The sequence below is a fragment of the Pinus tabuliformis genome, chromosome J (genome assembly GCF_031772625.1).
Source record: "Pinus tabuliformis cultivar Carrire ecotype Pingquan chromosome J, CPIR1, whole genome shotgun sequence".
Classification (NCBI taxonomy): domain Eukaryota; kingdom Viridiplantae; phylum Streptophyta; class Pinopsida; order Pinales; family Pinaceae; genus Pinus; species Pinus tabuliformis.
In genome coordinates, this window is record NC_142295.1 from 1,509,255,172 (window position 1) to 1,509,270,113 (window position 14,942).

At 39.4% G+C, this 14,942-nt stretch overlaps 1 protein-coding gene across 1 annotated transcript in view; it reads right to left on the bottom strand.

Annotated features, from left to right (window-relative positions):
• Nucleotides 1-540: 540 nt before the first annotated feature.
• The window catches only part of LOC149233168 (cytochrome P450 71AU50-like), a 58,685-nt gene continuing 44,283 nt past the window's right edge, over nucleotides 541-14,942 (bottom strand). Inside the window, exon 2 of the mRNA XM_089382114.1 lies at nucleotides 541-741. Within this exon, the coding sequence (XP_089238240.1) occupies nucleotides 541-741 (201 nt within the window). The remainder of the gene's footprint in view (nucleotides 742-14,942) is intronic.

Consider the following 14,942-nt stretch of genomic DNA (forward strand, 5'->3'; position numbering starts at 1 on the left):
AAATATCCCCCACGCCACTGGTCGTCCGCCACCTCCTCATGGCATGACGTGAGCCCATCACGTGGCCCTCGTCTCACGTGGCCTGGGTAAGTCCAAATCCATGTATTACAAGTGTAGTGCCGGCACCCCCTCCAGCATGAGCGGGACTAATATGGATCCATAACCAAACTGCTTCGTCTCTCCTCGACGACAGTTGGTGAGTTGCCTCTTCATGTTTGCCGCTACTGCCTCTGCCCAGTTAAACATGGTGGGATTGAGACACTCGAGGGCCAGCCGGAGATGGGTCTTCGAAGCCTCATGTTGGGCTTGGGAGCCCACTGCCCGTGTCACCATGAAAAGCATAGCATGAAGGATTACATCCTCCACTGTTGGGATTGCCACCTTCCCACTCCTTGACTTGCATGCCTGTGGGCACACTTGAGCCATCAACATATCTAAGGTATCACCCCCGGGTCACTACCCCTCCAGAATGGGCCTCTCACCTCGACAAGACAGCCCGGTCAAAAAATAGATGTCTGTAGAATCAAACTCGATATGGCCTTAGATGATAAATTTCCCATCTGTGGGATTCCAGGCCCTGATCAGTAGCTCCAACAAGTCAGGTTGTGCCCGCAGGTGTGGAGTTAGGACAAATTTGAGCAATCCACATGCCCGTAATGCGTTTCGGCACCCCGCATCGACAAAAGCTTCTATATCATTGTTATCATGTGCACATTCTTGCCAGATGACTGCCATTATAGCCTGCAGAATGAGAGAAATTGAATTAGCACTTATTTTATAATTTTCAACGCTGAATTTGCATAAAATCTTAAGTTCACGACGTCATCGCAACTATTTTAAAACAGGCGCGATGATGCGATGTAGCCAGTTCAAATTTTTTGTGATCATCATGGAAGTACATCACTTTTCCACGATGATCGGAGCATGCCCAGTGTAAAAAATCTTCGGTCATTGCGGACCCGATAGGGAAAACCCACGATGACCGAGCGGCGGAACGCAGTTTAAAAACCTGCCTAAACTACCACTTGGAACATTCAAAACACATGAAAGAAGCATCAAAATGAAGCACAGGGCAACGTGTGTCTACCTGGAACGAGTTTCGGGACGAATGATGCACGGACAGGGCCGAATTTCGCTCGCCAACCTCAGTGTTCCAAAGTGCTCCATGGTAAACTGAACAGTGCTATGGTAAAAATGAATGGGTTAATTCCTTTTTATAGTGATTTTTGCAAATTTAAAAGTTACATTTTGTAAATGTGGGTTTTTCTCATTGTTTTACCATATGGATAGTCAAAATATGCTTTCTAACTATGTTTTAATATGCATTGTTCATATTATCTCGAACGGGTTTATGTGTGATGTGTTCTTTGTGCAGGATCTCAGATAGTGGAATTACGACAGTTTTATACACACTTGATCCCGAAAAGTCGTCTTTAAGCTCTTTTCCAACTTGAAACATGAAAAGATGGCCGAGTTTCCCTCTTGAATCGTTAAAAAGAACAAGAGGTGGTCGCCTTTAATCTCTTTTTACGACCGTTTAAACATAAAAAAGATCGTCGGGCTTTTGTCGTTTCAGGCTCGTTATTGGTTACGAAACGACGTGCTTCTGACTGCTTTTTTACTTTTTCGGGTTGAAGTTACTACTTACGAAAAGTACTCCTCGATCGTAATGGTCAGGCGGTTCTTTCGAGTATTGTTTTATACTTTTTCGGGCTCGAGAGACACAACTCTACGAAAAAGGACCCCCCTGGAGTTTTCTTTTCCGTGTCTTTTTCAAACTCTCTAAACATGAAAAAGACTCCGAGTTTCACCTATGTCGGACTCGTTAAACCCTGACGACATTGGACTCGTCACCATGACGGGACTTGAGCTTCTCCTTCCTAGGGCTCGTTAAACTATTACTAGGTTGGACTCAACAACAGGTTTATCATTGATTGTCTATGGCAGCTAGTCACTCTTGAACATCGACACTTTTGCTTCTTGTTGGGTTGGGACATCCATACATTGTCATTTGGCCTTCCGTGGGTTTGGGTTATCTTTCTAGCCTCATTCCAATCGATTCATGCCGTCTCCTTTGAGCCTCTGATCCATTGATGCCTGAATGCTGCCGCATCCCCCCTCGGAGTCGTGTCACCGACGTGTTCAAGAGTATAATCCTTCTGCAGTTTACACCCTCGCCTTCTCCTTTGGTACTCTATTTCGCCATCTACCACTTGTTCCTTATCTCGTGTCATTGATGGGGGAAACATTATGGCTCTCCTGCGATGGGTCGTCTCCTGTCGAGTTCAGCTCATTATCCAGGAGATTGATCTAGAGATCCCCTTTGGTACCTTAGAGCTTGCGTGCCTCAATGGCAAGTTCTTCGCACCTGACGGTCGACTTTCATCATTGGTCGTCGATTGGGTGATTCCACAAGTGTTCGACTTCAGCTCCTTTTTCACACTTCGTGGATTGTGCTGGACAGTACCTTGAGAGCCATTGGCATTATTGGTGGTTTCTCTTGCGCTTGTTAATGGTTTTCATCATTGACCGGTAATCAAGCGATGTTCTATCATGCTTGACCTCAACACATCTATTCGCATGTTAGGATTTGTACTATGATCGGATGGGTTCAAGACCCCGAACTCAGCTTACACATGTTTGGGCTACGTGGATTGGTTTTATGATTACATGACTCATTGATGGATGGCTGCGACCATACCTGAGTCTTCATGGATGGTTGCGACCATACCTTTATTATCATCATGGTCTCATTAGCTGGGTGGCTGTGTCCATACCACAGACCTATTTCGTATGTCTTTTGGATGGCTGCGTCCATGCCTAGACTACATGTAATTCATTATCAGAGATATCAGTTGTACTTGCGTGCAGGTTCTTCCGGATGGTGTTCCAGTTCAGTCTGTTTCATAAAGCATTTCACCCCTCCCTCTCTCTCGGGCTTCATACTTTAGGGGGCATATGTTACACAATAATTTGTCACTACCTTCCTCCCAGTCTTCCTACTGTGTCATGAGTCCAAAATCATTCATGCTCATGCTCTCTGATGTTGCCAAATGACCCACTTTGCAAAATTTTTTGCCTCATCGCGTCTATTGGCCAGATAAACGCACTGATGAGCGCTCCAAAACAGTCAAGAAGCGCTGCCATCGCGGAAGTACACGTGATTCCCACGATGGTCGAATTTCAAGTGACAGCGCAACCGTTGCTTGTATTTTCCCGCGATGACATGACTAGCTCCGTTATGCAATAGCGATGTCAGCGCGACAGACCAGTTATGTTCCCGCGATGATCCAGTTTGGGCGAGTTTGTTCCAACAGTTGGCCTTCCAGATAACTCTAGACCTAGTTGTTGGCCTTGTTTATGTCACCTTCCTTTCTTTGGCGTGGCTGTTCCGTCATTTGTGCTACCCGCCTTGGAGATAAGCGCATCCTCCCACCATTCATGGAGACTCCTTCTCCTATTTAAGCTCTCACCATTGCTATGAGCTGCTAGTTTTGGAATTCTTAGTCTTGGGAGTGTTGCTGATAGTATTGTGAGCTTGTTAGATAGCTGGTGTGAGTGTGACAAGTGTGGGATTGTTTAAGAGCTTGAGGAAGGTTGTGAAGTGCCTTTGATCTTGTGTGAAACTTGTGTGTGAGAGAGACTTGTAATTTGGGAGATCCATCTCTAAGAGTGAATGCTTGAGGAACATGCTGGCTGGACCCTCCTGAGAAGGCTTGTGACGTCAAGACCTGGGTTGTAAGCTTACTCTATTTCATATTTAATGCAATCAATGAAGTTTTCCTATGTCTTGTATGCAATGTACGAGATAGCTCATGACTTATTGACTTTATGGGTAAATAGTTCTTTTTTGTATCTGGTTACGTGCTTTGTTGTATTTCCTTTGGTTTGTTTTAGGTTGATTACTCATTATGAGAAGAAAATGGAAGCCGGAGCAGTGCAACGGAACTCCATCGACCACCGGTTGAGGTAGGCCTCCAACTTGAACTATTTAAGGAAAATTGTTGTTGATTTGTCCTTGTTTGTGACTAGACCCACTCTAGGGCTAGAGGGGTTGCCTCTGTCCGCAGAGGGAACACTTTCCTGCATCACAACAAGGAAGCAATCCTCTTTCTAAGGAGGTTTCCCCTCAATAATTTTTGTATAAATAAGCAAACCTAAGGTCTTAATAAGATTCAAACTTTTGGAGCAAATAGGAGTTACTAAGAGCTAAGAGCTTGAGATTGTCATTTTCATTCCCTTTACATGATATATTTGAACCGTGTTTTATGTAAATGAGAAGCTTGTTTTTACATTTCATATGAGTTTGTTTGAAAGGGTGGAATCCCATTGGGTTAGGGCCTAACCTAGAGGCTCTAGTCTCTCTCTTTGTGTATTTTATCCCTACATTACCTTTGTTAGCAACATCTCTTTTCTTTCTTGATAAAAAATTGCTTATAAAAGTTGATGGTGTAGGAATATCTACCACCTAACTTGTGGGAAGTGTGGTTGAGGAATATTTATTGGCAAGCCAAAAACATATGGTTACTCTCCTTTGTGATGGTTAGATCTTAGATTAATTCTCTTTTACATGCTCTATTTTCTGCATAGTTAGGGACTAAATCACAATATTCTTTGAGATTTTATGGATGTAGGTCATATTCTTGTTACAAGTTAGATTGTATTTTGATGAAAATAAAATTCAACTCATCCTTGTTTAGTTCATTTTGCTGCAATTTGGTTATTAGTTTGGCATTCTTTTTAAGTTGAAAAAATGATTATTTTTTTGGTGTAGGTACTAATAGTGATTTGTACGGTTGGCATATTCATCCTTCATTCCCACTACCATCATCAACCTCTTTCTTCTCACCTCACAACACCCTCAAAACTCTGCCACCAAAAGTACATTTCTGGGTCATTGAAGGAACCGTGTGCCTTTGTTTTTGTGAAATATGGGCCTCTGAGAGGTGTTGAGATTGGAAAAATCTTCATATACCTTCATATACCCTTTCCCACCTTTATATCACATTTTCCACCCCCAAAATGCTGACGGATCCAATCCTGTAGCAAAATAGGGCAATCTTGTAGCACTATGTAAACTTGACTGGATTTGCTCCAAAATATTGATTTTTTCCTCTTAGCCTTGAATAATGTTCCCTAGGATATGAAACCATGATTGAGGAGGACCAAAGACCACTTAATTCCTGCCTTTTATTCACTGCAGCATAATTATGCAATTAGGGCGAGAAGATAAATTTCTGAATTTGAAGTTACAGAGATGGCTTTCTTGATTGTCCCATGAAATGCGTAATGAACTATGCCACTAAAGCTAAATATCCTCGAACGCAATGAATAAAGGTAGATTTATCCATACAAAGTGGATCAAGACTATTTCTTTTGAATTTATTCTTCTTTTAGGGTTTTAGTTACAAGCACTGTCATTGCACAAGTTAGTTTCCTTTTCAATGCAACATTTTACATTCTAAAATTAGATTAATGTTTATAATCCTACGAGTAGTATAGGATTTACATTTTTCAAGTAGATTGATGTTTCCAATTCTGCAAGTAATATAGCCTTTACATTCTTGCAACTAGGGTTATCATTTATATTTTCATAAGCAACATCTTCATTCCTTTTGCAAGTAGAATAGTATTTCCATTTCTGCAATTAGAATATAACTCTCTTTTTATGCAATTTCCTTCCTTGAGTCAACTGATAGAGTGGTATTTGTATGGCTTGGTATGGTTCGTTGCTTAAAGGTGGCATGAGTATAACTTAACTTACTGTGCTTATAACATTGCCACCTCTTAAGTTTGTATGAACCCCAGGTTGATAATTAAAGCTGGTAGCCTTGGGAGTTGCAACACTCTTGTTGCAATACTGAGGCTCATCACTTTTTTGGCGCCGTTGATGGGGAGGTTTCCAAGTAGGTGTTTTTTCTACTTAGAAGTTGCCTTTATTTTTAATCTTTCTGTTGTTTTGCATCAACAATTTTTTATTTGAAAAATTAAAAAAAGAGGAAAAACACAAATTCTTTCATGCCTCGTAGGATTAGGGATAATCAAGGAAATTTCTACCAAAAACCCCCACCACTTCAAGTGGTCAACCATCCATCTTCTATGGTTACTGTGAACTTCCCACTCTAACCATATGGGAGTTAGAGAATTATTTAGGTGAGCAACCAAAAATCTTTGAAGAACCCACAGGGAAGGAAGAACCTATATCACCTATGAAAAACATGGTTGAGAATAGGAAGAATGAGATATTTCGTATCTGAGAGATGAATGGGGAGGCCAAGATGAAGAATATAATCCCCACTGCTCTTCCACACTTCCATGGACTAACCTCTAAGGACCCTGACAAATTCATGTTCAAGTTTGTTAATGGTTCTAGGACCTATGAGTATATTTCTAATGAACGAAGGTTGAGATTGTTCCCCTCCATGATGACAGATGTATCCTTGCGCTAGTTCATGGGCCTACTTAGAGGTGGCATCACTACCTAGGCACAAATGCAACAAGCCTTTAATGAAAAGTACAAATATTATTTCATGTATAAGGAGACAAAATAAGAAAACCTTAGGATGATCCTTGAACTAGATGAGTCCTTAGAAGATTATGAGGAAAGGTTCCAACTTAAATTAACTATAGAATGGCTAACAATACCCTTCACCTTGAATCTTTCAAGATTGTACTCCTTCTAGGGATTAGGGAGGATGTAATGGAGACCCTCAATATGCTGTTTGGTGGAGATATTTACCAACTAACCTATGATGGCATTAAGACAGTTTTCAAGAATCATTCTAGGGCTACAAGGAAGAGAGGTAGGTCTGGTGAAGGCCTGGTCAACTCTTCTGCCTCCACCTTGACCATCAAACATGAGATAGGGAGCATGCTAGAAGACTTCAAGAGTGAGATGTTGCACACTTTTTCCTTACAGATGCATACTATGTAGATTAAGAGGAAGCAAGAGGAATTAGAAAGGGCATTAGCTATCTTTTGCCCAAGATGCTCCAAGAGGCACCCCAGAAATGAATGTCCAAAGAACACCATAGAGGTCTACTTTGTGTGTGAGGAGAACCATGAAACAGATAATGTCACTCTCTTCCAGGCCTGAAGGTTGTACACCAAGGGGCGTATAATGGCTTAGAGCAACTTTGATTCATCAACCAAAGGAGGCCAAAAGGCCCTCAACCATACCAGCAATGCATGTAGGGTGTCGAATATCCTTTTTACAATCTAAATCAGAATGCACTCTTCCAACCTTGGTATCCTTCAACTCACTCATCATGGTCCATTCCCCCTCCTTGGTCCTATACTCCTCAATACCTTCCTTAACTTGTCAATCCACCTTTCTAGCCATATCGGCCTCAATTTCCTCAATGGGGAAACCATTCATAAGGATGGAGGCATCAAGCAACGAAACCTCCCACCTTAATGCCTCCTCCTCCACCTCAACCACAAATAACCCACGATAACCCACCAAATAAACCTTAGATGCCTACCAATCCAAATATGAACTCGAACAATAAGCAGGCACACCAAGTCTATAGTGGGGGAACATTCTATCCTGCTTATGTTGTGGAAATCCAAGAGATCAACCTTTGGTTTGAGAAGGTACTTCCAGATGCTCACCCACATTCTCCACTTGAAGATCTTGAATAAGAGAAGGAAGATAGTGCCCCTCAACCCAATAAACCTCCCTATCCTGAAAAGTTGCTCCAACCTAAACAACACACCCAAGAAGAGATTGAAATTTTGGGAGAATTAAATAATTTGTGTGTTAATATACCCCTTCTCCAGGCCATCAAAGATGTCCCCATTTACAACAAGCTCATCTGGGAAGAATGTTTGAAAAGGACTGGAAGAATAAAAAGAGATGCCCACACTATCAATGTTGTTGGGAAACTGTCTTATCTAATGTTGGGAAGAGTAATCTCCCTAAAGTACTTGGATCCTGGTATCCCAATAGTGGATGTGCTCGTTAACAATATTGTAGTCCACAACACCTTGATTTATCTTGGGGATGCAATCAATGTCATGACCAAGGAATCCGTGCTAAAGATCAACCTCCAAGGAGCCTTGAGGAAGACAACCACAATGTTGTAGCTTGCAGATAGATCCACAATATCCCCCGAGCGAGTTATTGAGGATGTGATGGTGATCCAAAAATGAAATGAAGGTATTACTGAATGAATTGCATGTTAGTTTATATATTCTTATGCAACGAATTGAAATTTAAAGAACATGTAAACTTGATAAGAATTTTTAGCAAAATAAAAGAATGGAGACTGAAAATAGAAGCAATAAAAAGAATACAAGTTGATAATGGAGTTCACCTCTCCTGGGCTACGTCTCTGGGTCTGCTTTGAGTGTGACCACTTTATGAAGATGATAAAATTATCAATTATATCTATTTACAAGTTCCATCTCGTAAAAATAATGCTCCCAATGCGTTTAGAAGGCCCAAAAACCCCTGTTAAGGCTCTTGAAACGCTCAAAACGACTACCATATGATCTCAAAAAGCCAAAAATACTCCCTATCTGCAACTTAAAACAAAATGGTTCTATAAACTATTCAACAAACCCCCACCTGCCCCCCCAATGGCTCAATAGTTGGGTGCTCTGGTTATATAGGTGGAGGTCAGGTGTTCGATCCACAATAGGTGCTATCTTGTTGAATGATTTTTGGTCAGTTTCAATATATATGGTAAAGATTGTTTATAATATGGCGGCACTGCTATCCAATATTGTGGATATGGAGGGCTCCGCCATATCCATTTCCCCAAACCAGTGCCAAACAAAATTTAAATAGAACATTTCTCCCATATTTCTCAAGCAACACTGTAAGCATAGTGGTAAAACGAGATATTGTTTGTCGGCAGGTCCGAGGTTCAACCCTTGTTGAGTGCATTTCAATAAATTTTGGTTCACTCCACAGGTCCATGTGTCACCCTCTAATTGGGCCATAAGGTATCAATCCATTCGTCTACATTCCACCAACCATACAATTCCATTTGTAGAGCTTTGGAAGCGCCACATGTCAGCTGGAACCGTGAGCCTGAAACCCTAATTTAATTGTTGACCTTGAGCGTTCACCATTGACTTTGACCTGTTGACATTTTGACATTTTGCCTTGTTTGGACCTGGAATTTGACTTGCTGTAACTTTTTCATACAGTTTCCTTTCTCACCCGTTCAAGTTGTGTTGGAATTAGAGCGATGAGAACTACACATTGAACCTAGTTTCAACTGCATCTGAGAAATTTGATTTTTGAACATTTTCTAGAACTTTGAGCATCTTTTGGATCTTCTAGATAACTCCTCTCCACTGGAAGCTTTTGGAACACCAAAATTTTGGTACTACATAGCAAATAGGTCAGGATAAATCTCCCTCACCTTCCTAATCTCAATCCATCGTGCTTTTCTTGGATTGGTACCTTTCAACCCCACACAAAGGTACTCCACATCACCCTTGCGTGAAGTCCTTGTCTTCCTATCAAGAATGGTGTCCTACTGCAGCTCATACATGCATTTAGGGAAAAAATATTCTATGGAAGGTACTGTTAGTTCCTGTCAGTCATGTTAGTCACCAGCGATCAAATATGCTCTTTCAAAGTTTTTTGCTAGGGAGTTAGGTCAAATTTGTATGGTTTCAAATGAGTTTTTAAATAAAATTTTGATCATTGGTTGGTGTGTCTAGGTCAGTTAAACTCTCTACAATATTCATGGTTATCATCATTCATCACGGTCATGTCATCATTTAGGTATTATAGGTCATGGATTAGTTAAATAATCATATAGGTCTTGGTCTAGGTCATCACTTGTAATTGTCATCATTATGTCAGTTTTAAGCTAAGAAAGCCATGTTTATGGTCTTGAATCCACACATAAGGGAGTTAGCATCTTAGGAGGCACATGTAATAAAGATAAAGGTACTACCTTAGTTCATAAAGGTATTTCTTCAAAACACCTCATTTTTGGTTTCAAAATGAAGGATGATCTCATGTCATGACATATGCAAAAAGTGAATTTAACTCTTATAAGAGACCATACAAGTATTTATTTCACTCATTCCATTGGCATTGAGAACTAATTCAATATAAAAGGCCATATTAGTACAACAAGCATTGAAGGACACTCTCAAAAGGTGATTGGCACCCCCTTCCAAAGCTCCCTGCTTTGTTTTCGGCCAATCACGTTGCGTTTTTTACCCTTCGTTATATTTTCACTTCTAGAGGAAAAGAATACATCTCCAGAGGTTTTTTATGGCCAATGAAGGTTCCATCAACCTATTGAAAAGTAATTTAAAGCTCTTTCCACCTCCTATCAACATTTATTTCATCTTTTCAGTGGAGAAACCCTCCCACAGTCCCCATGCTACGTTTTTGGTGGGTGAGCTCCATAGTTTGGGTTGAAAGAAAATATACCTAGTTCACTACATATTCTACCCTTCTCCACACCCAAATAAACTTCCCACAACCTTTCTTACCCTTCCTCCCTCATTTCCCTAACCCCTAGACCTAACCCTAGCTTCTACACTGCATTTTTGGTAGTTTTAGGGTTAGGACTATGTTTAAATTCCCTACAACAATCCCTTCACTATTTTCATCATTTTCCACCTCCCTAAACTTCCTAACACATCTCCCTACCTCCCCAATTTTTCTTACCCACATATCTCTTCCCTAACCCCTTCATTCCCTCACCTAAATATACTAATCCCAATCCCCTACTCCCTCCAAGTACTCTGTTTTTACCATCTCTTAAACTAGGGTTTTTCTTTGAAATTGTAAACAATGGAGGGAGGAAAGAAGCCATACAAAAAAGGAGGTAAGGTGTCAAGGTTTGAGCCACTTGACACCAAAGAATTGAGGTCTTCAACATTTTCCATAATATGTTTCCAAAAGGTTGGTTGTTTAGGGTTTTGTGAGCAAATTCAGCAAGCGGGATACCATGCCAAGTTGACAAGCCTCATTGCCAGCAAATTGAAAAGAGGAAAAAACACAATATCAGGGATAGACTTCATCATATCAACAGACATGATTGGCATAATTTTAGGGTTTTGAGGTCATTTGCCACACATAGGGACAATCTTACTTCAAAATCAGTTTCTGAAGTAAGGAAGATGAATTTAAAAAAAAACGAAAGAGGGTTTTGTCAATAATAGACCAAGAAACAAAAGAATCCTTTAGTTTTTACATAGGTATCATATATTGGGAGATATGCAACTTTCTTGGAGACATATTTCAGAAAATCAAAAATTTCCAAGTTAATTTTCTATTTTAGTCATGATTTTATGGCACGGATTTCGAGAAAATGAAAATCAATTTCCAAATCCCGAGAGAGGTTTTTATTCACAAAATCCTTATCTACAAAAAATTCTCCCAGTTTTGCAAAGAATTTCATGGTTAGAGAGATATTTCTCTATATTTGAGGCCTATTTTTGCAGAAAACCCATAAATTTTACATAGTTTTTTGTCCAAAAAGGTAGCGTGCCCCATGCTATGTTTTTGTTGGAGGCCTCCAAATCATGAAAATTTTGCATTTTTGTATTCCTTATGACTTGAACATTAAAGTTATGTAACCTAAGATTCATTTTAGTAGCTTTTTCTAGGTCAAACAATATAAAAATTACCAAAAAAACACCTTTTTGCCATGTTTTTCAGAGGCACACTACATTTTTGGAGTAGCTGTGGGAGAATTGAATTTTTGAGGTCTTGGAGTAGTATTTTTTAGTGCTTGAGGATCCTATGATGTAGTAGACATGAAAATATCTCTCCAACATTTTACATATCTTGATTTGGAGCACAAGAACCCCTCCAAAAGCCTTTTGCAAGCAACATGCTATGTTTTCAGGCAATTCGCTACATTTTTGCATGGAAGTTTTTTTTTTTTACTTTCCTCTGTCAATTTCGAGTTTTCTTGATGGAATTTATCATTTATGGTGTTGTAATGATGTATTGGGGTGTAATTATGTTTGTTAAATTAAAAATTGAGTAGATTCATGCTTGTAAAGGTTTCCATGGTCAAATGAATCAGTTTTAGGCCAATTTGGGAGTTTGTTTTAACCTCCCTAGTCATTAGGTTTGGTTAGAGAGATTTGTGTAAACTGATTCTATATTGAGGAATTCGACCCCTGAGAGAGGGGGATGTAGTTTTTGGTCTATATGTAACCCAATCTAAGCCATAGAGAGGGTTGGATGCTTGAGAGTCTTTTGGAGCCTTTGTACTTGATCACTTTGTAGTAATACAAGCCAGTTGTAGCTATTATTCAGGAATTCATGTGGTATGATCTTGTGGTAGTGTTTTTCTTCTGTGATTCACTTTTATGAATTTTTAATGTATCTTCTTTCCATGTCTATGCTTTCAATGATCTTCCTATGAGTTTGATGAACATAATTCTTAAAGTTTAAGCTCTGTTTTGATAGGAATTTCATCTTTATGTTATCTATCTTCTGATGAATGAACTCATGCTTGCCATGCCCATTTTTACCTTATGTTTTTCGACCCTACACTACACCGAAAAATCCTTGAAGTGCCATTGAGACATACCTACCTTTCTCCTTTGTATTTATGCAACTGAGTTTTTCCTAAAACCCTAGCCTCGGTTCCTTGACCCATGCTTCATCTAGAAAAACCCTAAATTTCAAAACCTTACATGAGCTAAAATATCTAGCATAATCTATTTTTCCCACTCCAGTCATATTTGGCTGTGAGCTTTATAGAGAGAACCCTCTCTGGTTTAGTAGGGCTAGCTACTAAACCCTAAGTAGTTTGAGGTTACCTCCGTCGATCTCCTTTCAGCCTTGGGATATTGTGGAGGATAACGGGTACCTCAATACTTTCCTTTTGATCCATGATCATAGGAGGCTCATATAATCTCAAGTTTTCAAAATTTATAACAAAATAGATTTGCATATAAGGAGGTAAATCTGATAAAAAAGCATTATTACCAATCTTTTCTAAGATTCTAAATGGACCATATCAGATCAATTTGAGCTTTTTACCTTCTCCTTGTAACCTTTCTTTGTTGATGTATAACCAAACTTGGTCTCCCACCTGAAAATTGTGATCAACATGATGCTTATCATGCCTGACTTTGTACTTGGCTTAGCTCTTTTCCAACTATTCCTACACTATTTTATGTACCAACTAGATTTGTTCAATGAAATGCTTGGCTTTCTCCACATCACTATGTCCATCAACTGCAATAAATTTCCCAAAGATTAAATCTAAAGGAGATTTTGGTAAATAACCATAACATGCTTTGAATGGAGATGTCTTAGTCTATGAATGCTTGGCATGATTGTAGGCATGTTGAATGTAGTGTAAGTGCTCATCGAAAAGCTTAGGATGTTTCCTACAGTATCCTTAGTGTAGATGTGCCACTTTCCTATTCACCACTTCTGTATGGCCATCGGTTTGTGGATGAAATGTTGTTCTCTTCTTCAACTTGGTGTCCATCATTTCCCATAAAATTGACCAAAATTTCCTAATAAAATGAGAATCTTGACTAGATACAATAGATGTGGTGAGGAGCCTCAGCATTGCAACAAGAATGTTGCAACTCCTAGGGCTACCAACTTTACTTTATCAACCCAAGGTTTCATACAAACTTGGAGGTGACAATGCTATATACACAACAAATGCATCATTCTACTCATGTCACTTATCAACTGGGGCACTTGACCATTAGGGTTCTAGACCATTCCTCTATTGGAATAAAGGGAGTCTGACTACTGACAGTGGAATGTAAAACTAGTTCTAGTGTAGGAAAAGTAAATGATGGTCAATTCAGGAAATGAAATATGCTAACTTGTAAATGCTATGATATGACATAAATAATCTAGCTATGAAATGACACAAATTTCTTACAGGAAGGAAACTATGCTAACCTTGCACTTGATCATCTAGTTACCAAGGCTGCTTGAAAATAGAAAGTTAATCTATCATTTCAGAATTTAAACATTCACGCATTAACTATCTCATTCACACTTGCAGAATAAATGAAAGTTTTAATTGCTAACTTTAGAAATATAAAAGCTAATGTTATCTGATCTTGCATAAGGGAAAGGAATGAAAATGTTGGTCTAGGTGGCACTTCTGGTCATGGAGTCCAAGTTGAGGGGTTAACCTACTCCTACACTAGGCTATACTACCATTTCAGGTCAAAATAGGGTCAAAACATGCAGCTACATGTTTGCTACAGGAAACTGCTACAAGATGTCCTGAACTGCTACAGGATGTTTTGTACTACTACAGGAAGTTGGCTGAGCGGTTTTGAAGGGAAATATTGGTGAGAAGAAGTGTTGGAAAGGCACATGATAGTTTTGTAAGGTGTAGGGGAGGTGAACATCACCCAAGGAGAATCCCAACACTTAAAGAAGGTCGGATCTACCCAAGACAACTTACTCATGGTGGCTGGAAAACAGAGGTTCGGAGTATGGGTTGGTATGCTTCAATAGAAGGTGGAGAAGATCTAGGTGGAGTTGGTTGGAGGTCTCCCTTCCTATAGATCAACAATCTCTGCAATAAAACATGTTTCTCTTTTCATTTACAAATTATTTCATGTCAACATGGAAAAGATGAGTTGAATTTAGAAAGTCTAACCTAACTATTGTTAAAGACTGGATCTATGGAATGGACTACCTTCTAAGCTACAACAATCCTAAGAATCAAACTAACAATTGCAAATATTTCCAAGGAATCATAAAAAATTATCTAGCTAAGAATTAACCTTAACGTAGGCAATGAATAAAGGACAAACTATGTTTTTGGGTTGTGAGAGTTGGGTCCCCTAATCATGACCCCATAAGGGATATGGGATAGGGGTCATGTTCATAATATTTTCTGGTATATTTTCCTTCAGTAGACTGTGACACTAATTTGCTCTTCAAGATAATGAAAGCCCGGATAAGCAATAACTTAATCAACTTTATAAGCTAAACATAAACATAAATAAAC